This window comes from Miniopterus natalensis, chromosome 17, assembly GCF_054644295.1.
Source record: "Miniopterus natalensis isolate mMinNat1 chromosome 17, mMinNat1.hap1, whole genome shotgun sequence".
In the NCBI taxonomy this organism is placed as follows: domain Eukaryota; kingdom Metazoa; phylum Chordata; class Mammalia; order Chiroptera; family Miniopteridae; genus Miniopterus; species Miniopterus natalensis.
In genome coordinates this window covers 33,939,325-33,963,555 of record NC_142097.1, presented here as the reverse complement: position 1 = coordinate 33,963,555, position 24,231 = coordinate 33,939,325, and the positions used below count along the sequence as shown (strand labels likewise).

Below are 24,231 nucleotides of genomic sequence, written 5' to 3'. Positions count from 1 at the left end.
AATAGCCTTTCTTTATGTAAGAAAACGTGACTTTAAAATCCAGAAGAATTCTGTCTCAACACTCTCAATGTAAAGAAGCAGTGTAACAATTATTACAAAATTACCTCTCAGGTGTTTTGTTTTGTTTTACCAATTAGATTATCTCTATAGTAACACTTCACAAGATAAGAAAAAGCATATTAATTATGGTCCATCACTTGGATAACAGATATTACAGCATGACCAAAATCAGGTAGCCAGAACAGGCACTCTATTAGGAAGGCCCTGAAGTCTACTATTCAAAAATACGCACTTTTGAGGTGAGAAACAAAGGTACTGTTTCACTGTATTTAAAGGACTTTAGCATCACTTCATTGACCATAACAACTTTAAAACTGCAAGTATTATCATTGCTATTCTGTATTTATCAAGTTATTGAGAAATGGATTGTAACTGGAACCCAGGCCTTTTCATCCTTACTCCATTGCTAGTCCAGCTGATATTCAAAAGGTCCAACATGAAATGCATTATGCTTCATATTTTAATTAGAAACCACAGAATCATCAGTGACGACATTCTTTCAAACGATCTCTAATTCCTTTCTCTTCCAACTCTGCTCTAGCTCACAGAGCTGGCCGTCCCCTCCGTAATCCAGCCTTAATTAAAGCCCTCTCGCGGAGCTCCAGGATCACCCGCCTCCCCTGCCGCCCCTCCTCGGAGCCTCCTGCTACAACGCGGCCAGAGCCATCTGCCGAACAGCAGCTCTGACGGTGTCGCTCCAATGCTGGGACACACCTGGCGGCCTGCTACTGCCCACGGTGGTGGATCTTAAACCATGCACCTGGGGACTTTTGTAGTTCTAAGAATCGGACAAAGGTGTTCAGAGCTGCTAAAATGAAAGAATATCAAGCAGCTTAATTTGTTGGAACAAAAAAATTACCGGATAAAGATAGCTGCATTTTGTTTTTTACCAGTATCTTTTTCTCATGTTTGAGAAGCTATTTGTCTATTGAACAGACCTACCAAAATAACAAAACCAATAATCCAGTATTAATCCTGAAAGGGTCAACTATACTGAACAATTAGATATTTTCACCCATGATGAGAGGGTGGAGGAAAACGGTCTCATTATTTTAATTAGATTTTATATAAATGTCATGTTTTTTTCCTAATTCATACGATAGAGTTAGATATATGCTTAGATAACCTAGGACCTAACAACTTTTATGTCCTCTGCTTTCAAACCAGAAAACTACTTATATACTACCCCTTCCTATAAAGGCTTTAGCATCTGAAGTCATTGCTCTCACAGTTCAATGTTAACCCAACTCTTCACTGATACGCCCATCTCGTTTCATTTTACTCTTCCACTAAAAACCTACCTCCTGAAATACGGTGAATTCATTGAGGACAGAAGCAGCATACTATTGTCATTTAGATCACAAGTGCCTGACACATAGAAGTCACTCAAGAAATACATACTGGAAAAACCAGTGAGTTCAATTATGTAAGAGCAAAACCACCAACTATTTGTTACAATTATGGAGTCTCAAGACCGCCAACTATTTGCTCTACAATTATGGAGTCTCATAACTTTAGAGCAAAGTCAATAAATTTTCTCTGTTTCCAGTTTAATACATAACACATTATAAACATAAAATAAAAGTTTTAGAAATATTTTACTTCATGCTGTATAAATACAGCCAAGTGACATAATAAGTTCAATACAACAAAACTCCATTAAAAACATGTCGATGTTGATTTTTAGGAAGTTTCTTAAAAACATGCACTGCTCAGAGCCATGATGTGAAATTAAGGACCTAGTCAATTCTCCAAAGCTGAGATATAATTGTGAAGAATTTTTAATTCTATGACAATAAACTGGAAAATAAATATTAAATTGTCTTTCCATGCCTCCCCTACAAACGAGGCTTTCTAACTCAATGTACATTTTCCCCTTACGTGAAAAAAGAACTTGGATCAATCTACAAATGTAAGGGCTTAGATATGAAAGTAGATGAACAAAAACCCAATGGAGTTGCAATCACTACTTCATTATTGCAAGTAAAATTCTACTAAGAGAAAAGCCTGCTCATACAGTTTTCACAGTTGAAAGTGCTTACTTTTTTCATGTCAGAAACAAATACCAAGTTTTATGAATTTTATTACCCTAGTATCCTCTCTCTTTTTTTAAAAATTTTAGAGCCCCCCAGATACTCCCTATCGGCTCACTAACTGCAGGGGTGTATCGCGTGGGCAGGGAATGCACCAGCCAGAGGCATACAGAACGTGTGCTAAGTCTCATGGTTTATGTTTGTAGCAAGGATCTCACTGCCTCCGTCTCACTGCTTATGGCTTATGAACGATGCACCAGTGGTAATATGCATGATTGCATTAAAAATCAGCATTTTAAGATGAAATCCCAAAATACTGTATGGAAGGAGAAAACCAAGAACTACTTACGGCCAGCAAGCAGGAACTGATAATACTGTACAGCATCTGCGGCGAGGAGCAGAGGGTGGTTTGCATTAAATGGTGGCTGCAACTCATTCCATTGAGGAGTTCTAAGGAAACAGCAGCGGAATATTAATATTTAAGTTAATAGATGATATGTAAATCACCACCACTGTCACCACTTACAGACACTGATGTAAACTCACACAATCTTTGTAGTCATTAAAATGAACTTGTTGGAGTGCTGAAACCTGAAACGCGAGGCCATCTGCTTAGGAAGAATAAAGAGGTGGCAGCGAGTCCCACAGTGGCACGGGGCCAGTATCAGTTAAAGCAGGAGACCCTCCCACAGGGCAGACAAGACACTCAGAACACTGGACAGAGAGGAGGCGCGGAATTCAAGTGTCACAGCTGAGCAGGTCTCACTGTACCAAATTTCTGGGAGTTGTTAGAGCTCTCTATTCCCAGAATATGTGTGTATTTTCCAAGAGAATAAAGCAGGTAAAAATGGTTGGGAAAACATAGGTATGTGAACGGTTGACTTATTATATAGACCTAATCACCATCTGAGTTCCAAAGAAGCCACATATTTCAATAACGCTGGTGCAGTGATTTTAATTAGATCTGCCTCCTCATGAATAACTTGATAAATAAGATATTGATCAGGTCAATGTAGTGCAGTGAAGTCGCAGTAAAGAATACTGGAGCCTTCAAAAATCAATATAAGAATATTTTAAAATGTCGAAAAGGAAAGGGATCATTTTTGTATCCATTTTTGTCTGTTTCCTTCCATACGTATCAGGACCAATTTTTTTCTGTCTCTCCCATGCTGTTCATTGTACACTATACTGAACAGGTTTCACTCTAGATTTCACTTCTCAATCCTTATTAGCTTATAAAGATTCTAATGATTATGTACTGTGAAGAAGGACTCTGCTTCTTAATAAACACTTCTACAGTCTTAACCCATATGTCTTGGGGAATCACGTGAAAGGAAACCTTCCAATCTATTTATGTTAGTTTCTATTCCCTTTAATGGCTGACTCAAGGTACTCTCTATTTTCAGTGAGCATGAGACTGGGAATAAGGCGAAGCACTAGAGCACTGTACGTGGAAAATGAAAAAAAAAAATCCTAGAAAAGATAACGCAAAGATGCAAGGACAAAGGAATTCAAAAGGAGATATTCTCCAAGGCATACACCAAAGACAACTGAAAACATATGACCACATAAAATTTTGTACATGTATGTTCTTAGCAGCATAATTCACGGCAGGTAAAAAGTGGACATGCTAATCAACTGATGAATGGATAAACAAAATGTGGTATATCCATGCAATGGAATATTATTTGGCCATAAAAAAGGACCAAAGTTCTGATACATGCTACAACATGGATGGACCTTTGAAAACACTATGCTAAGTGAAGGAAGTCAGATGCAAAAGGTTACATTTTGTACGATTCCATTTATATGAAATGTCCTGAGTAGGCAAATCTATAGGGACAGAAAGTAAAATGAGTGACTGCTAATGGGTTTCTTTTGGGGGTGATGGAAACTGATTGTGGTGATGGCTACATAACCTAGTGAAAATTTACTTTAAATGGGTGAACTGTATTATGTATAAATTATGCCTCAATTTAAAAAAGGAAAAAATTATCAATACATGCCACAACAGGCATGGATCAAAATAATTTTGCTGGGTGAAAGAAGCAAGACAAAAAAAGAGTACATACTCCATGACTCCATTTATATAAACTTCTGGAAATCATAAAGCAATCTATAGTGACAGAGAGCAGATAGTGGTTGCCTGAGGCTCCATGGGAGAGGCAGGGATGAAGAAGGGCAGGAAGGAGAGATTAAAAAGAGGTACTATCCAACATTTGCAGGCGACGGGTATATTTATAATGTTAATTAAATGATGGTTTCCACAGCCATATACCAATGTCAAACCTTATCAAATTATACACTTTTAATATTGTATACCTCAATAAAGCTACTCAGAAAAAAATGAAAGTTGTATATTACTGTAATTATAAAACAAATTTTTAACAAACAAAAAAAGCATAAAGAACGGAGGTACTACCTAACCAGAGTCCAGCTGGCTCGAGGTGATGTCATCATTTCCAGTGGGGTGTCATCGCTAATCTTGGGGGCAGTGCTAAGCGGCCGTGGCTCCATCATGTGCTCCACTAAGGTCCCGTAGCAGCTAATAATGTAGAGAGACTCAACTACAACTTGTTTGGACTGATCTACAGACATAAAAACAGAACCTGGGTGTTAGATAAGGACATAAAATGAGCACAGCATCATTTTTAAGTTATTGACCTTCTCGTTTCTTCCTGAGGCTACTGACAGAAAACAAGAAGGCAGGAATTTTTTTCACATGGGGTCTGCTCCTTGTCTAAAGGTTGCCTCTTACTAAGTATAAACCAATGAATATAAAAAGTTCTATGCTGTGAGAATATTTCTTAAATCTTAAGCAATGTATTTAAAGAATGATACAAACATGCTCAAATTTCTAACACAGTGAAACAATATTTTCCTTGTGCAATATCTTGTGTCCCACGTGAAAAGTGGGTGCTATCGGGTGGCCAGGGAAGGAGCGCGGCGGGGACCAAGGCACAGCTGGGCGGGCGTGCCAGCGAGTGCACGGGGCTCTTCCTGTGCCTCAGTGGGCCCAACTGCTCATCTCCGCGCTCTCAGCAAACTTTCTCTTTAAAATTTCTGTATGCAAAGAAACAAACAAATGGAAACTCACACACCCTCCTCCCCCAAATCCTCTGCCTTCTTTTCTCCCCGTGGGACCAGCGGCCCCACGGTACATGAAGACCGGTGATACCTTTGAGGTCAGGTGCTGAATATGGACCTAAGCCAGTGACTTTGGACGGAGTACACATGTCCCCAGTACCGAAACGGGCTGAGTCCTCTATCTCGGGTTTTACAGTCAGCCTGGGAGCCTAGGAAGCCGCTCCGAATGCCTGGCGGGTCACCTTATCTGCCCGCCGGAGGAATTCATTACCGCCGATTTGGGGGAATGGCTAATGACAGTCAGCGGGACACAAAGGAGTAGCGAGTTAAAAGGGTAATTAGAACAGAAGGGAGAAGCGTTTGAAATCGAGCTTCACAGAGGGTTTTCACTGGCAACAAAAAGTCACTTCGATAGCATCAGTCAAGCTAAGGAGGGAACAAAAAAATACAGATGGGATAAGAAAATGGCAGGCCCGCACACTGTACTGGACCCGGGCGCTCAGGTAAGGAACCTGCCGTGCCCGGGATCCTGTTTCCGAGGCGAGGGTCACTGAAAGGCGATAAGGGGGAGAGGGCTGACGTCTGGCTGCCAGTGCCAAGCGCAAAGCAGGGCCATTTTGCCAGGAACAATGCGGCCGGGGAAGCCTTCAGGGGAGTGCCGCGGCCTGTGACCCAGTTTAGCAGCACTAAAATGAGGGGAAATCGCATTCAAAATGAAGCCCTCGGTCTGTGAATGTGGGCATTCTCTTCTACACAAGATCAATCAGCAATCACATACCAAACAGTCATTACATAAACATCTTAGGTATTGATCCTGACGACCAAAACAGGGAATTTTGAAAAACTATGTAAGTTCAAAGGAGCAATGGTTACCGCAAAAAATGACCCTTATTTCTGAGTGGCAGTCTGTTTTTATCTTTTAATTTATAATATGGCCAAGTGTTGTTGATTTTTTTAAAATCAAGATTTAGCATCAGAAAACCCAGTTTCAAACTCTGATACCATCACTTACTAACTAGTGCTTTTAGCTGAGATATTTAGACTCGCTAATCTCAAGTTCTCTATCTCTAAAATAGAGATAGCAAGGTTTCCCTCTCCACACCTCAGAGGTGTGAAATTAGCTTGTCAAAAATGTAAAAGCTGCACACATGTAATGGCATGGAGTTGGCAGCATCGAGAACACCTGGAAATCGTCACCAACAAAGCAAAATAAAAACACTCAATGGGCCCGGCCAGCGTGTGGCTCAGCAGCTGAGCATCGACCTAGGATCCAGGAGATGGAGGTTCGATTCCCGGTCAGGGCACAGGCCCGGGTTGTGGGCTCGATCCCCAGTCGGGGGCGTGCAGGAGGCAGCCGATCGATGACTCTCTCATCACTGACGTTTCTCTCTCTCTCTCTCCCTCTCCCTTCCTCTCTCTGAAATCAATAAGGAATATTTTTTAAAAACTCAATGGGCAATTTATGTCACGTGTGTCGCGCCCGAGGACAGCCTTTCTTCTCGGGCAGGCTCGAGCAGCTGAGAAGAGACATGCTTATCAAGTGGAAAAGTTGGTTTCTAAGCCATTGGGCTCAAGACGATCCAAGGAGAACAGCCATGCATTTTCCTCAAGAAACCAACGTTACAAAAGGCGGGTCTCACCCGCAGTGACATACGCACCTTTTTCTCTCTTCAGACCCGCGTTATTGGCAAACCACGACCTGGACGTCCCAAACACGGCAGCCACGCAGAACTCCCCGCCCACTGACTTGCTGGGCGAAATCTGCGGAGGTGGTTTAACTTTGCTTAAAAAATAAAACGACAGGAAAAAACGTTACCGGGAGGAGCTCACAGTCCCCGAGACAGTGCCATCTCCCTTCAGGGCCCCAGCATTCCAGCCCCCCCGGGACATGCACGCTGCCCTCCCGACTGGGCGCCGGGGCCTCTGACAGTGGCGGCTTAGGCGGCCAACAACAGTGAGCTCCTTTCTGAAACGCGTGGTGGCGCAATCCAAGGCACCTCTCAGGCGGGCAACTGCCCGGAGCTTTCGAAGTGAACAGAACCAGCACACAGCTCACGATGATAAAGGCGTTTACCGTTCATTCGGATACATCGATGCGGGACTGAGTTCAGCTGAACGCAGGCGGCGTGAGTGAACGTAGCGATGCGGGGACACAACGAGGCCCTGAAATTCACGCTCGGGCCACAGCGCTACGTGGTCAGACAACGTGGAGAGGCCCGGTGCTGCGATGCAGTTATACTCGCTGGTCTTCCAATTTGTTTTTTCTTCATAGGTTCGTGGAAATGTGTCTGTTTTTGTTCTGTTTCTCATATATTTGAGGACACATTAAGCAACTGCCACTATTTCACATAAATACTATTAAAAAGCACTAGCTTTTCTATTTGTTTGCCCCAAGTCAGCTTTCACACCATCGTCTTCAGCTTTCATATCATCAGGCCTTTCGTCTTCGTTCAGATCCTATATTTCCCTTTGGATCTGTCAAAGGCTCCCCCGGAGCTCCTTGGCAATTCTGCCAGCCACCTTAGATAAATGGTGGCATTCTTTTCTCCAATTCGTGGACCAGGGGATAGCCTCACCGCACACTGGTCAAGACCACAGCCCAGCTGGGGCACGGGGTGACGGAGCTCGATGTTCCTGCTCTGCTAGTCAGTCTCCAGTGTCGAGTAACATTACTTCCACCTTGCTTCGCTCACGATCCTTTATCTCTTTATCTTTTAATAAAGTGTGGCTGGATAGAGAAGGATTGGTTTTGGAGTGGGGAAGAAACCTGAATCTGAATCCCAATGCTGCCACTTACTACTGTGTGACTTTTGGTTAAGTTATTTAACCTCTCAGAGCTCAGACTACTAGTATGTAAAATAAAAATAGTAATGCCTACCTCATAGGGTTATTATAAGGATTGATGTATTTGTTCTCAAAGTGTGGTCCCTGGCTAGGATGAAAATAAAGCACCACCTTGGAACTTCTTAACATGCAAATATCCATCAGGCCACACCCCAGACCTACTGAACTAGAAAATTCTGGGGGTGGGGCCTAACAATTTGAGGGGGTTTTTAAGAAGCCCTCCAGTGCATTCTGGTGGGTGCTCAGGTTTAAGAAACACCGCGTCTGGTAAAGTGCATAAGGCTCTAAGGGCAGTGCCTTCCCGTGTCATAATACTCAGCAATGCTCACTCTCTCATCTACAGCACACCTAGTTTTTAAAAAACTAGAGTTTGCTTTGGTGATCCCAGTTTCCCGTTCCTCATGACACCTGCCATCGTCTCTCATATATTTTATTTCCCAAGCCTCCGGTTTTGACATCTTCCTGCTGGGAGAGCACAAGGTTTGATCAGAGGCCACTAAGATGGGTCTCTTCGGTCTCTACCTTGCTAACAAATCCACGGTAGTGCACACTGTCATACGTGAGAGGGTTTCTTCCTTCCAACGATAACACTTCTGAAGCACTTTGTACCATTACCCATAAAGATCGCATCCATGCCTGAAGTACAACTCCAGTCACAGTCAGACTTCCACTGACAGGCAATAAAGACAGAGTGGAAATGAATCTGGTTCTACAGTTTCACACAAGTACACTAACCTTTGCACAACTGGAATAAACTACCAACCGAAAAGAAGAGTCCCCTCCACCTGAACAAATGTGCACCTTCCCGGGGCCCAGCATCAGACCTGTTCCTTCTGGTTACGATGCTCCCTGTTGTACTAGATCAGAACGTAAGCTCTCCTTCAAAGCCTTTATTTCCATCACTGAACTGCTCTCATAGAGCTGCTAAGTTCCTGTAACTCGCATCTTTTAAGTTCCGTCGGTCATTTTTAATCCTTAAGAGGCCGAAGGGAAGAGGAGACAGAGAAAAGCCATTGCAGAATTTTTTGAAAGGTGTTTCCAATTGCGTGACTGTGATTTCACTACAATCGCCGTCAGGAAACAGTAAGACGGCAACATACAAATAAGCTTCACAAGGACAGGATTCAAAGCTCTCTGCGAATTTCCGAATGTCATATTTGTTTTTGTTTTTTTAAATCATGTGGTAAGCAACATGATAGAAAACAACTGAGCACGCCACTTCTTAAGAGAGACTATGGTGGATCTGGAGTATGCATCCTAAACAGACTTAAAAATATTTGCTACTGGGCCAGATAGCGACCTCTATAGCACAGCAATAAAGAGTAGAAATATGAGAGGACATCAATTTACTCTCTGGCCATGCAAAAGTATATTCCATACGTTTATTAGCTTACAGTCTAATCTGCCAAAGTCAAAAGCTAAAATCTCTTACACTTCTGTAACGCTGCATATAACTCAGCTTCTGAACACAGAACTAAAAAGCATTAACACAGTAGCATTTTACATAAATTCGTTGTCTCCTGCAGAAAATAATTTACAAGGAAAGTATGCTTAAAATTATGTAATGATTCTTTTCATTCCTACTCTTCTTTTTCCTCAAACGGGCCCTTAATAAATCATATTAGTAAAAAAGCTTGTGTGTAATAAGTAATAAAAGGAGCGTTCATCCCTCAAGGAACTGGCTGCCTCCCGCGTGACACGGTGCTGTGTGTCAGGCATGCGGCATATCTGATGAACATATTCACGGCAGGTTATTTCTATCCTCAAGCTACATTTGGAAGGACGATGGTATCTAAGCAAAATAGAACATAACGATACGTGTGTCTGTATATATAAGACTGCCAGAAAAAATTAAAAGGAGAAATAATCTAAAGATTACTGTCAATAAAGTAGCTCCTGTGTAATATAACCAATGGGAGAAAATTTAACTTTGACTCAATCTGCCCTTCCTCCTGAGTTTTAAAAAGACCAGGACGAGGAACGTGGGGTGGACGCAGAATCGGACTTTTCCAAAATGACCCAAAATATTTCTATTGCAAACTAACCTTTTGGTAGCAGAAAGATAACGCGCTGAAAACTGATGCGTATGTGAAGGGAGTAAAGGCGGAGAGAGCTGGCCTTGGAAGTGGCGGTCACCTGCAGGCTGCGGCCCCGCCGCTCGGGAGAGCCTCCCAGCGCCAGCCCCTCCGAGCCTCTTCCTCTCAGCATCTCCCTTTACCCTCTGAAAGGGACTTAATGAATCCCATCCCAAAACACTTGCATATTAAAAAAGAGTACCTCTGGGTGTCTGGGCGCCTCCTCTTATTTATTCATTATTTTATTAAATTAAAATATGATATAAAAACTGAAATTTCAATGTATACGGGTGTCCAGAAACTCCACTGTGCTGCTTACGGTTCCGAATTAGGACAAAGCACCGTGCCGGTGCTGACGCTCCGCACCCCGAGCCCAGCGCAGAGGGCCCCACGATAAACAACAAAAACAAGATTTTGGTTTAACTGTGAGCAAAACGTAAAAGAAAAGACGAAATGAATCCAACTTTCGCCCAATCAGGCAAAATAATGACCATTAGACATTGTAATTACTAAACTTGACACGAGATAACAACGAAATCAAAAGGAAAATAAACATACAAAGAAACAAAACAAATAAGGTGCTACAGTAAAGCCCAGGAGTTTAACTTTCTGTCATCTCCCCGGGGAGGTTTAACCCTCTAGTCATAAGAACTAGAGTGGCTTTGCCGTCGGGTTCTGGGGACACGGCATCAGGACATCTGTAAAATCATTTACAAACACCATTGGAGTGAACCATTGGCTCTTCCTGTCCTATGTAATCCAGTCAGATTAACATATTGAATTTCTCTTGCCTGTTTCTTTCCTGCACCGTTACGGCAAAGAGAAAACTAAAACACCAGCAAAACTCTGTTGCTAGCTGCTTTAGCGTGCCGGCGAAACGATGCCCGTCTGGACAGTTTCGCCGGGTCCCACAGAGGGGCGAGCAGTGGCGCACGTGTGGGTGGCAGGAAGAGCGGCAGCGGGCGCGGGCGCCTCTCGGGGCACAAGCGTGGGAAGAGCGACCCGCAGGCAGAGCACCGTTTCCTTCCTTCCCCGCGGCGAGCGGGCCCGGGCAATATTCCGGGTCACACGCCAGGCACGGCGCTGACGCAACAACTGCAAGCGGTACAATGTCCTTGTGTTAAAGAAACAATTTTCTTTACAGTCCACGCTGTGGTTAGTTTTGAAAAGGAACTTAGAAGTTTTCTCTCACTTTCAGCTTTATTTTTCTAAAATAAGAGCAAAGAGGCAAAGTATTTATTTTAAAGGTATTAATAATGTATCTAAAATTATTCTATCACAAATTGTTCTTAAAGGTCTAACAGATTTATGTGAATTTTGCACATAAAAGAGTCTCTTCTTCATGTAAATCTTTCCTCCCCAAAATATGAAATTATATTTTTCATATTCTCAAAAGAACAAGATAGTTTAAACTATTTATATATCGATCAAATGAATACTCTCAGACAATGCGAATTAAAACTTTAAATATAATTTGATATTTATGTTTTAATTCTTCTTTTAAATTAACCTTACATAATACAAGCACAGGTTATGTGTAAGGGAGATATTCAAATGAATTACCTTTTGTCCACACTGTTATATATGTATTTTTTCTTCTGATTAGCAATTAGAAAATAGCAGCAGCTTAAACACAATACTAGATGTACACTAGAAGCTCAATAAATACTTGTTACTTATTTGTAATACTGAAAGCAAAATTCATTTTTAAAAGTTCACAATGGTATTTCTCTTCAAATTTCTGTATTAGAAAAGTATATCATATGTGTGATAACTTTATTTGATACAATCATTCAAACTCAAATATCCTAGAAGATACATAATCTTTGGAATGTATAAAATAGCTGAAACGTTGAAGATGGCCTACACAGCTAACCTTCCAACAAGTTTATTTTCTTATCAAAGGGAAAGACATTATTTCAAACTGACTCATCGGAAACTTCATGAATTTAAACAGTTAAACCAGTTTGTCAAAGAATGAAAAATCGGTAGAAATTGTGATCAAAAGCAAAATCTTACTTAAACATAAAATGCTGCAACTTGAAAGTAATAAAAATTTTGTATGAAATTCATGTACCATTTTAAAAGGAACTGTAAAAATTTCATATTCTTCCAAAATACAAATATTACCCTACAACTGGAAGTACTATAAACATATTTATTTAGCACACTGTTTTATTTCAGAAGTAAATAAGACATTCCCAAACTGAAGGCTAAATATCGTGGAAAAATAGCCAAAACAAAGAAGCTCTTATAAACAACATGAAAGTTGTCAAATTTATATTCATTTTGCTGCCTTAATTTGAGGTTTCATTAAGAACTTAATGAGAAAAACATGCACCGCTAGTAAAGGAACGCATTTGAAAGGAGGATCTTGGAGGCTAGCGTAAGTGACTGAAAACGAGTTTCTTGTGAGCTAACGATGGCATCAAACAAACCACAAAGCAGTCTTCTAAAAGACAGGCAATGATTTAAAAGTCCACTATATTTCATATATCCCTTTCTTTAATCTGGCTCTTTTAATCTTGTTTCAACCTCAAATCATTTCTGGTTGACAAGTGCTTTTGCTTAAATTTGAGGAGCACATAAGCTGTTGAAGGAACGGCCTTTTCTTATTTAACATACAGCACTTGTGACTCCATCTTTAGTTCTGTGCTGAGACTTCGGTCCTTATTTACATGCCGAAACTCCTTGCTTTGTACTTAGAGTGAGGCATTTGTCTCAGGGTGGAATTTAATGCTAAGTTTAGTCTGCAGAGAAATGCTGTTGTATGTTGAACCGGGCATTTAAAAATCGACTGCTCACTATAAGCTCCTAAGCAAGATTCGTGTATCTTATTTGTTTTTTGAAGAAATCTGGTTAACAAAAGGACTAAAGAGGGGCTTTCATGGCATTTTTATTCACCCATGCCCTGAATTTGTTTAGAATACTTTCAAGATCTGTGTCCTAATTTTGATGCTACATTTCACGAAGGAAATCTTTATGTCTGTCACCCTACTCTTAGGTGATAATGAAATTTTCAGATGTTACTGTGGCATAGGAACGCCAAGATTAGTTTTTGTCTAATTATTCTTTGTCTAAATATTGCCTTAAAGTGATATTTAAGCTTCTTTTTGTCTAATAAAATAAAAATTATTGGAAGGTGGGGTTTTCCCCCCCAGTGTAATGGGACAGTGTGAGTGACTCCAGTAGCAGTTATGAGAATTACCTATCTGTGTGCAGAACTCTTCTAAGTATTCTGAGTAAATCTTTAAAATTGATATAACTTACACTGCCCAAAACTTCCTTTTGCCTCATTTACTCTTAAAAGCTAAAAAAAAATAATCTAATTTAAAGTGTCTTTTCAGAATTGATATTTTTTTCCTTTAACTAAGAAAGGAAACAGCAGCAGCAGCTAATGTTTCTCGAGCTCTTCCCTGTTCTAAGTGGTTTAGGCTGTTGGCTCATTTCATCCCCACAGTGAACCTGAGGAAGGTGCCACTGGGAACTCCACAAACACACCAAGAAGCAGAAAGGCTTCAGGACATTATCCAGGTCGTACAGGTAGAAAGTGCTCGAGCTGGGATTTCAGATCCAGGTAGATTGATTCTGGAGCCCTGACTTGCAATCATTATGTTAAACACACTACACCGGGATCTAAATACATTGTACTTTGCATCTTTACATGAAAGCATTCCTTGTTCTTCTTGTCTAAGACAGACAAAGTTGTAGTTTATGCACTGTTAGGTAAGAATTCTCCAAAATAAGTAAGTTACTATGAGTAGGTGCTATGAACTCAAGATAATAAATTATTTAGGAGCTTTTATGTGACACACAAATTTCCTCATCTTGTAGCTCCTTAAACACCAAAATTATTCAAAACAGAAGTGACTCTTGTTCCTTTGGCACCAAATAAAATGCAGTAAAATTTTATAGGGTATTTATAGTATACGTTAAATATATTTATATTTCAAAATAAATCATGTCTTCCCACGTTCAGCATGATATGTAGGGAACTTCTATTACTATAATACTCAGAGCCTTAAACTTGGGTGTCAGCCTGGTCTTATATGCTAGCATTATGAGAGAACTCTTCTAATTTCTTTTTCTTTAATATTAACCTGTGATTTTTTTATTTGACTTTTTAAGAAATAAAGAAAACTGCTCTTTTAAAGCTTCATTATCATCAACATTTGTGTTCCAACTACAAATTACTCAGTACTTCGGTGCATCTATCTGTGATCAGGCCATGCAACTGAAAACAACAGTACAAAACAGTTACTTTCTGAGAGTACAACAAATGAATTAGGCATGCGGGACTGAACTGGGACTCACCATGGAGCTTTTATGGAAAAACACCCCGCTCCAAACAGATAAGGCCTTCGTGGAAAAGGGGGGAAAATGCACAAAAAATTAGAGGAAAACTCATTTAGCATTAACAAACACATGTATAGCATACTGTTATAGAGTATGGATAAAATAACTGGAAAAAAAAAAAGAGTAATCATTGGTAATTCTGCTGTAGATATTAATGAGCCAGATATAACCAATAAAAATGATGCGTAGTAACAAGTCCCTTGATTTTCATAGGGTTAGAGATTTCAAAATGTTCTATTTCTCCCCCTTCTCTGGAGCAACCCTGTAGGGAGGGTTCCTAGGTAAAATAAAATACGTTTCACTTCTGAGGCCCTTTAAAACAAAGTACAAGTTAAATGGCATAATCGGATGGAGAAAAGAGTGGGATCAGTAGCAACAGATGTGTGGTTGTGTGGCGCCAAATGTTTAAAACCAGCTAAAGATAACTCAATAAAAAAATCCTGTGAGCATCGGCTGCTCTTTGCCGGTTGCAGTCTCAGAGCCATAGAAGGGAAGCACATATTTCTAAGCTGCTAATTTCTAGTAAATTGAACTGCGTATTGCTGGTCAAAGGAACAAACACTAAATACAAGAAGTATGATTTATTTTCATTTAGGGTCACATTCCAGGAAACTGGCCTTTCTCTTAATAGTGATACAAGAGACCGGCTTCCTCTACCTGGCCTCCGCTGGGCGAGGCTGGAATCAGGAAACTGAAGCCACAATTGCTTGTTTTAAATACAACTGGGGATACAAAGTCAGGCTTCAGTGTTCCACACAGTTCTTAATACTCTGTTCGCAGTATTTAAGACGTGCTGCGCACATTTGCACACCAAGATCGACTGATCTAATTATATCCAGAACAAAATGTTGCTGTAGCATCTGACATTTGGAAGGAAGACATAACAAACGGGGAAGGGAAGCATACGGACAAAACCGGCATGTTTTCTTCAGCTTTGGTGAGAGGGACATTTCAAAAGTCCTGCTAATCAGCATTAATCTCCCAGTGAATTGAGTATATCTGGCTACAAACTGAAACTTGAGGATAATGTTTTCACAACACTACCTACCATTCTGAGGTTGAAGCACAGAGCACAGGAAGGAGGGAACAGAGGAATTAATAGCAGACGACAGAGTGAGATGAAAGAACTGAGATATGGGGGGGGAAAGAAAGAAAAGAGAAAAACTTTACAGAGGAAGCCTATGCCAAGCAAGGCGCTCTCTCACACAGTTAATGGTAAGGCCACAAATGGAGATATAGTGGCATCATTCTCACGTAAAACAGTGGATTTCAAACCTTTTTTCTGACTGTGACCCATAGAAATATATTTTCAGGTGCAAGCTGGTGTGTACATAAAAACGCACAAACTGAAACAACACAAATTGAAACGACGACTTAACGAATGTGTTTTGTTTGTAGCAGCCTTTGCTATTTTCTCTCTATGCTTTGTAAACATTCACACCCGGACCCAGTTACGGGGCAGTTAATGCACGTCCAGCGGGGCGGGCCTGGGGGCCTCGGGCTCCAGGCCGCAAAGGGGCTCCGAGGCCTCGCCAAAGCTGCGTGTCTGCGGAACCAGTAGCGAAAGTGCATTTTGTTCTGTTTCATTAACGAATAAAAACGTCACAATCCGCTCTTCTGATTTCATGATTCACTAATTACATCAGAAACAAAATGCTACTTCGGCTCACCCTGCACCGTGGCAAACACCTATTTAAATAACTGAGGCCACGGGAAGACTCCCCTCTCTCAGCAACATGGTGACGCCGTGCAGATGATCAGAGAAGGCTGGGTTCCATACGCTGCGTGAGCCCAAGGTCACCTCCCAAGCGAAGAGGCTTTTGTTGGCTCACAGTACCCAATGCCCTTCCATTTTCTTCATGCTGCAGAACCTGAAATAATCAAATGTTCACATGATTCTGACAGGAGTGCCCGTGATCTGGAGCATCCAGGCCTGAGTTGTTCTTCAGTGTGTACTGTATGGACACTGGATCGTCTCCCATCTCACTCCAAATATCAGACTACAGCTCATGCATTGCCAAGAATTTGTAAGTTTTATCTTAGTTCTTTGTGACTTAAAAGGCTTTGCTATGACTCCCAAAACCAACCAAATAAAAATGAAACAAAGCCTTAAAAAGTTTCTACATTTCAAAAGACTAGCTGATGTTCCCCACAAGTAAATACCTTTTTCCAGGTTTAGGTTTTTTTATATATAAAGAAGAAACACAGCCCTGCTGGTGTGGCTCAGTGGTTGAGCATCAACCTAGGATCCAGGCGATCACTATTTGATTCCCGGTCAGGGCACATGTCCCGGTTGTGGGCTCGATCCCCAGTCGGGGACGTGCAGGAGGCAGCCGATCAATGACTCTCTCATCGCTGATGTTTCTATCTCTCCCTCCCTCTTCCTCCCTCAATAAAAACCTATTTTTTTTAAATAATAAAATAAAATAAATTTAAAAATAAAAAAGAAACATGTATTAGCCAAATTAAACACAAATTTTAAACACTCTCTTAGATTTCTTTCCAGGCAGTAGCTGCGTATTATCAACAAGATTTCTAAAGCCATGTCCTTCCCCATATCCCAAAATTCAGTTGACTCTCCAGACGCTGCAGTCAACAGGCCTACACTAAACAGCAGCATTGTTCAGTTTAAGGACGACAATGTGTGGTTTCCACAGTTCACAACGTTAACCCAGTTGTCGTGGGTTAATGTTACCCCTCTTCAAGCGAGTCAGGATCTACTGGGTGGCACAGCTCGGGGGGCAATCGGAGGGCCGGGGAAACGGGGTGAGAACCCGCTTTAGAATGTGCACTTGGCATGCTCCCAATCTACGCTCACCCGCTTCTTACCCACTCCCACAAGCTGGACCTCTGCCACGGGCATGTAAGAGAAGAGCCACAAGCTCCCAGGAATTAGAGCGACTGACGTAATTACGGGCTTCGTACGGGCAGTGTCAGCTGTTCTTTTGAAATGTGCCCGCTTCATCTTTCCTCAATAGCAAAACTATGAAAATACACAGTCACCAAGGACAACTCCACGATCCAGCTGTCTTCACCTTTGACTTTCTCCCCTCCCCCAAATCCCACAGTTGTACTTTTATATGGGGGCACTTAGGAGGGAGTAGAGTATGAGAGTGGGAGTCGATGTTGAATTAAAATGGTCTACGTCAACACATGCAACTCAACGCTATCAAAGTCAGATATTAAAAGTGTGTGTGTTTTCCAAACACTATTAAGATTTAGCAGATTTAACAATCCTGCTATATAAAACCTATTCACTTTGTCATCAATACATCCTTTTAAAGCTGAAATCTGAAACACCAGGTCTGGCCAAGAGACTAAATATCAAGAAATATTTACTACAGACTTATTTTACTGTCCAGCATGAAATGACTTGGCCGATGGTTCTCAAAGGGTTTCTTCTGGAGATTCTCAGAAGGCAGGAAGGAATTGTGTTTTACATCAGATCATTAACACTACGCACATCTTTAAACTCAGATGCATTTTGTGGAATGCCACAGAGCACCACAAAAGCTTTGGTCTTACTAGAGAAAACAAGGCAAATGTGAAGGTTTCTTAAATGTAAATAAAAAGTAAAACAAGATTTGATTTGAAATCCTCTATAACCTGCCAGCCAGTGTGGCACAGTGGTTGAGCATCAATCCATGAACCAGGAGGTCACGGTTTGATTCCCGGTCAGGGCACATGCCTAGGTTGCAGGCTCGATCCCCAGCAGGGGGCGAGCAGGAGGCAGCTGATCAATGACTCTCTCTCATCATTGATATTTCTCTCTCTCTCTCTCTCTCTCTCTCCCTCCCTCTCGCTTCCTCTCTCTGAAGTCAATAAAAACATATTTTTTTAAAAATTCTCTATAACCTGACTCTAGTGCTAAAAAAGTAATAGTAATGATTAGGTTCAATCATCCGCTGAGCTAAAGAAAGAGTTGGAGTTAAAGAAAAAAATTATATTAAACACATTCTAAAAGTCCTATTTTACCACTGATAACATACTATGAGAATTCAGGCACCATCACTTAACAGACATCAGAATGAGCCTATATAAATATTAAATGTACTGAAGAGAGACTATACAGCATCATGTGTAAAACTGTAAAGCCACCTTCTCTAGCAGTACCTTCCAGGAGCTCCAACGGCTCTGCTACATCCCATATGGCCCCTGTGAAGGAGCAGCTGAAATGAACTCACATGCATATGAGTCAGTCCTCGTGTCATTTTCCAGTGTTACTTTTAATTTTTCATTAATTTTAACTGCTTTCTACGAAAGAGACCTATAGCACTGTTGGCTCTCAAATTATTGATCGGCAGGGCAAACTGAAGCTGAAACAGACAGGTAAACTGTCCGATTTGAGATGTATTCGACAAGCACATTTAAATTACAAACTCAAGATTTCCATTAGAGAAACATTAGATAATGTCCACATTCTGGCAGACGTGGCAGAAAAGAAACTAGAATGGCATAAATAGTCAAATTTCTGCAGGAAGTTATTTCTGACTTTTAATACAGCATATAATATACTTTACCCCCCCCCCCCCCAAATCCACAGGTTTATGGAAAAATGGAACAAACGATGGTGTGGTTGAAGTAAAAAGTTGAAAACTCAAACTGTGGTAAGAATATTGCATATGTAGACATGCCCATGTCCATTCCAGTGAAAGAAAACATGCCGCCCATACTTTTATACCTGGAACCAAACATTTCCAGCTTAGCTATCAAGAATTAATACCTTGAGCAGACAGGGCTGGGGGTGTGTGGAGAATCATCATGTGAGTCTTTCTCCAAATCCTCCCATTTAATTCTCAGAACTTTGCCTACACGGTTTGGGGCTCAGGCCAACCTGTCTAGACAAGGGAGACCTAATGGAACCAGAAGGAATCGGCCTTCTTCAAGGCCTACTATGTGCCAATGTCATTTACTCACCTTCGCAAGCTCTGATGGCAGGTTTGGTCTACAAATTTCAACTAGAGATAATCCAGCAAATGCTATTAAATGCTGCCATTTCTAAATAAAAACCACTGTCTGTGTTTCCTGGGTGGAGCTCTTGCTCAGCACTGGCCCAGGGCTCAATCGTGAGTGAGGCTTAGACATCGGGCGATGGGATCAAAGGCATGGTGGGAACTCAGGCACTACGAGGCTGACAGATTATCATCTATACCTATGAATTTTTATTATTCAGAAGAAGAAAGTGACCTACGACACACTGGGAATAGGTGGCAGAACCAAGGGGAGAAGCAGCCAGGGCTTCAGTCTCCCAAGTCCATTTTCTGCCTCTACAATTACCTAACCTACATCTACAGGGTCAGGCCCAAGGTTCCTGATGCCTACCTCCAACTGCTCACAAAGAAATGAATAAATAGAAAGATGGGGGGAGGGGAAGTGAGCAGGAAACTGCTCATTTAAGGAAAGGGAAACCTACAAAAACCAAATCACCTCATGTTTACGTCACTAATACTGGTCAGCTAGCTAAGAGCAAGGAAGTCAGTTCATTCCTAATTTCTCTATTTTTTTATTCCCATGAAATTACTCGGACCTCCTTCTGAAATTTATTATTCTCTGCTTGTGCCCATGAAGTGATGTGTATGTTAGAGCAGGCAGATAAAAAGACATGCGCTGAGAGAGGTTGCGAGAGGCAGCTGGAGGAAATCAGTGCAAGATGTGACAAACTGAAAATAGGCAATGGAGGCAGTGGCCCCTCGGCGAGCAGGAGAGATTCAGAGCCCTCCAGGACGTGGTCTGCCCGATGGCATAACGCCTAGTCCTAGATGAAGGAGCCTTAGAGCCTAAAGATGCATTTTACTGAGACACGAGGGAGGGGGTGACTTGCTCCTTGCCTAGGGGCGTTCCAATCCAGGGGTACAAATCCTCTGAACTCCCAAATATCGGGGCACTCGGGGCGGTCTCAGCCAGCTGAGCTGCCCGCTCAGGTCCTATCTGAGTGTATTTCTTTCCTATAAATAAATCCTCGTCTGTTTTGCTGTCTTAAGTTGTCTCTTGTTTGAATTCATTTCTACAAGCAAGAACTGGGGGCAGAGATGTTATCTCCAGCCAGAGATCCCCTTGACCACTGCTGACACGTATATAAATAATTTTAGATTTAATCACATAAAATTAAGCATATTGATAATTACTTAGTAAACTTTCACATAGATAGGCAGCATTTAAAAAATCATATCACTTACTTTAAGACTCATTAATTCAACAAAATATCTATGAAACGATGCTCAATAAATCCCTCCTATGAAAACTTACCCCCTCCCAAACAAGAAGCAGTCCCTTAGCACCTGGTTCCACTTTTCAAAGATGAGGAGAACTCCTCTTATTTACATGTGATAAAAACATGATGGAGGCCTTCAATCTCAGGCTGGTGAAAATGGACTCTGTTTGAATGAGTGTTGAACCAAATGATTCCTAGCACTTCCTCGGCCTTCATCAGTGCACACTGTAGTGGGGTTAAGCAGCAGCTGTTGCCAAAATAGGCCTCATTTCCTCCAAGTGCTGCTTCAAGGTACAGAACATGAAGTTGTAAATACATCTGTCTTTTGCCATTTGTAGTTCTACTGGCCTTGTGCATGTCTTGGAGTAAGACAGATGGTCCCTGACACCACACAGGCTTCCAGGGATATATATTTCCAAAAATAAGAGGGCAGATGTGAAATATGGGTAAATACACATTTTATTCCCTGAAGGTTTGAGTTGAGACTGCCATCTCCATTTGGTTATTTAAATATAGGATATAAGGCAATCCTTAGAGATCTCTGTGCTAGAAATACAACCTTTTATGCTTATTTTATGCCTTTATGAAAATATCTAGGACATGGGACAAATAAATGTTGATCTAACCTAAGGAGGTATATAATTTTACTAGATAAATTATCAGGTACATTGGAAGTAGTCACAGAACATACATGTCTATACATGAGAGTGCTATGTTCTCTTTCTACATCACCCATGTCTGATATTTCTCATTACTTACATTTTTTAAATGCTTGCAAAGGGATTTCATAGAAGCAGAGTTAAGAGTAAATTAGAATTTCCAGAATGAAAAGAGACCTGAAAAATGAAAAGCCCATTGGCTCATCACTCTGGGGACGTTAATGCGTCGATCAAATCTCAGTAAGCACAATGAAACTGAGTGGAAATAATGCAAAGGAGCTAAGGGCCGTCTTGAGAACTGGTCATAGTAAAAGTTTTAAAAATGAAAATAAAATAGAACCTTTCAAATCTAATGGGATGAAATATAATGAAACAAAATATCTGGGATTTGCCTCAAATATCTGCATATGTCAAACATGAAAATTCAGGGAATGTGTTTTGTTCTTGCAAAACAAGTATTACTTTCGGTAAGGCACACACATGCATTTCAGTGTAAATGCTAAATGTTAAAGTGATGAAACCACATATTACATTCTGAAAATTCTATACTCAAATGTTCGGGTGAATCGTAGGGAGAGAATGATAAGGGAAGTCGCAACAGCAATTTCCGAATATAATCAACAAACTCTTCAGAAGGTGGCTCAGGGGCACGAAGTCTGTAAGCTGGCAATAGCCCAGATACGAACACTACCACTGAGGCGCCCACGGGTGCCTGGGATCTGCGCCAACAGGAGGGGAACAAACAGCAGCAAGAAAGAAAAGAGCCTGGTGGGGAGGGGACGACAGGAGGGGGCGATGGGGGCGCTGAAGTCACCACAGACGCGATATAAAAACTGAACTAATAAAACGAGCTCAAGATCTCTTCTCTTGACCGTGTACTATGGTTTTATAAGAGAATATCCTTGTCCTTAGAAATGACATACTGAAATATGTAAAAATAAGGGGCTACTAAGTCTACAGGTTACTCTGAAACAATTCAGGGAAGACCTGGGGGTGCAGACGGCCGGAGAGAATGCGGATAAGGAATGTGCGAAACTGTTAACGCTGGGGAATCGGGGTATAAAGGAATTCCTTTTACCGCTCTTGCAACTTCTTTGTAAGTCTGAATCTCCTTCAAAATCTTAAATGTTCTCTCCAAACACTTCAATACAGGACATGCTAAAAAGAATTCAAAAGCTTGGCAAAAATAATATGGTTTCATAACTGAGACTGGCAGTCTAGTAAATAATAACGCTACATATCTCATGAATACTGATTTCAAAGCATGTCATCCAAATTCATATTTTTAACTCATTAATAAATAATTGTTAAATTATACTATGAGAGTCTAATATACATGCTCTAAAAAAATCTAGGAATTGTCATCGAATTTTTAAAGAGAAAAGGATACTAGACGTATCGGGGCGATCGTTTCATAAGTTATATAGATGTCTAGCTACTACGCTATATATCTGAAACTAATATAATACTGAATGTCAATTGTAATTGAAAAATAAAATAGAATAATTTTTTAATGAAAAGGAAACAAAGAATTAACCTAAGTTCATTAAGGATGGCAGCATAGGAAAACACTAGATGCTTCATAGTTTCTACCTATCTAAGGGCACAGAGAGAGTGAAAAAGAGTGAGAGATTTTATCTTTTTATTATGGAAAATTATAAATATATACAAGAGCAGACTCACTTTGAATTAAATTCCAACATCGTATGATTTCATGTGTAGAACCTGTCACTATAGAGAAGCTTATTTGAAAGAGTTAGCTCTTTGCATTATAAAATAGCATAACTCTTGTTTCAAAAATAACAACCATAAACACTAGAAAAAAATCTAAAATTAATTTCAAGAACAACAATTTTGAATATTCCTTCACTTAGGTTCAGGAAAGACACACAGACACTCCCAAGCAGAACTGTACAATGCTGATTTGGGACCTAGGTTTGCTGTACTTTTCCTCTTTTCCCCTTAATATGCAACAAACAATTTTATTTCTAGATTCAGCAAAAGGATCATTTTATATACAAAAACCACTCAACTAGGGAGAGGGTTAATTTCTGTGTTCTGGTAAAATCTGTACCTCAAAGGCCTCATCCCTAAGAATGAGTATTTCTTCTCACAAAACTGACCTTTGCAAACACTTTACTATCTAGCAAACATATGAAGACAACCAATAATTAACCTATGCCTTTTGTTGAAAAGGCCCTAAAGATTATTCAAAGCCAAGATAGGGTTTTCTCCTGACTAGTTGAATATAGACTTTTGAGATAGTTGTTCTATTTCAAATTAGGTTAAATCTGAGGATTGCTTATTGATGAAAATAGGTAATTTGCCTATAGACATAAATATATTTTCTGGTACAAATGGGAATTCAAAGTTAATACACAATTGAATATCTAATGATATCTTAGACACAGCATTTTATTTTCAGGAACCAAAAGAAGTGATAATTTTCTATTTCTAACAGATAAGAATTTTTTAAAATTTTAAATTTCTAAAATATACACAAAGCTATGAATTGAGGTGGATCATCAAGTCTTTGAGGATGTTAATGCCCAATCTTGAGAAAAGCCCAAATCTTAGGACTTTGGCTTTTGAAAACTACCCATTTTTTTCACATTGTCCTGACACTAATGACAAATTATTGTATGTAAATTATACCTCAGTATAGATGATTTTTTTTTAAAGTATTAGAAACATGGTTGTCATCTAAAGTTCTCTTCTTAGAATTTGTGTCAGTCAAAATTTGGGAGTCACTATAAATCCAGATCAAGAAACTGAAACTGTACTTTCAGATGAAGCCACAAGGCAGCAAGTATAAGACTAAGTAGCTAGATCTGGTTTTTATTAGGCAACACTCGTTTTCACAACTTGTCACTGCTTTGTTTTTTCTATGCCTGTGTGCGTACAGG

At 40.5% G+C, this 24,231-nt stretch overlaps 1 protein-coding gene across 3 annotated transcripts in view; it reads right to left on the bottom strand.

The window, feature by feature from the left end:
• BCAS3 (BCAS3 microtubule associated cell migration factor) overlaps nucleotides 1-24,231 on the bottom strand; it is a 420,091-nt gene that overhangs the window by 251,969 nt on the left and 143,891 nt on the right. For all 3 annotated transcript variants that reach the window (XM_016203603.2, XM_016203611.2, XM_087826254.1), the window contains 3 exons: nucleotides 6,839-6,963; nucleotides 4,516-4,681; nucleotides 2,443-2,543 (listed from right to left, as the gene is read on the bottom strand). In XM_016203603.2, the coding sequence (XP_016059089.1) occupies nucleotides 2,443-2,543; nucleotides 4,516-4,681; nucleotides 6,839-6,963 (392 nt within the window). The remainder of the gene's footprint in view (nucleotides 1-2,442; nucleotides 2,544-4,515; nucleotides 4,682-6,838; nucleotides 6,964-24,231) is intronic.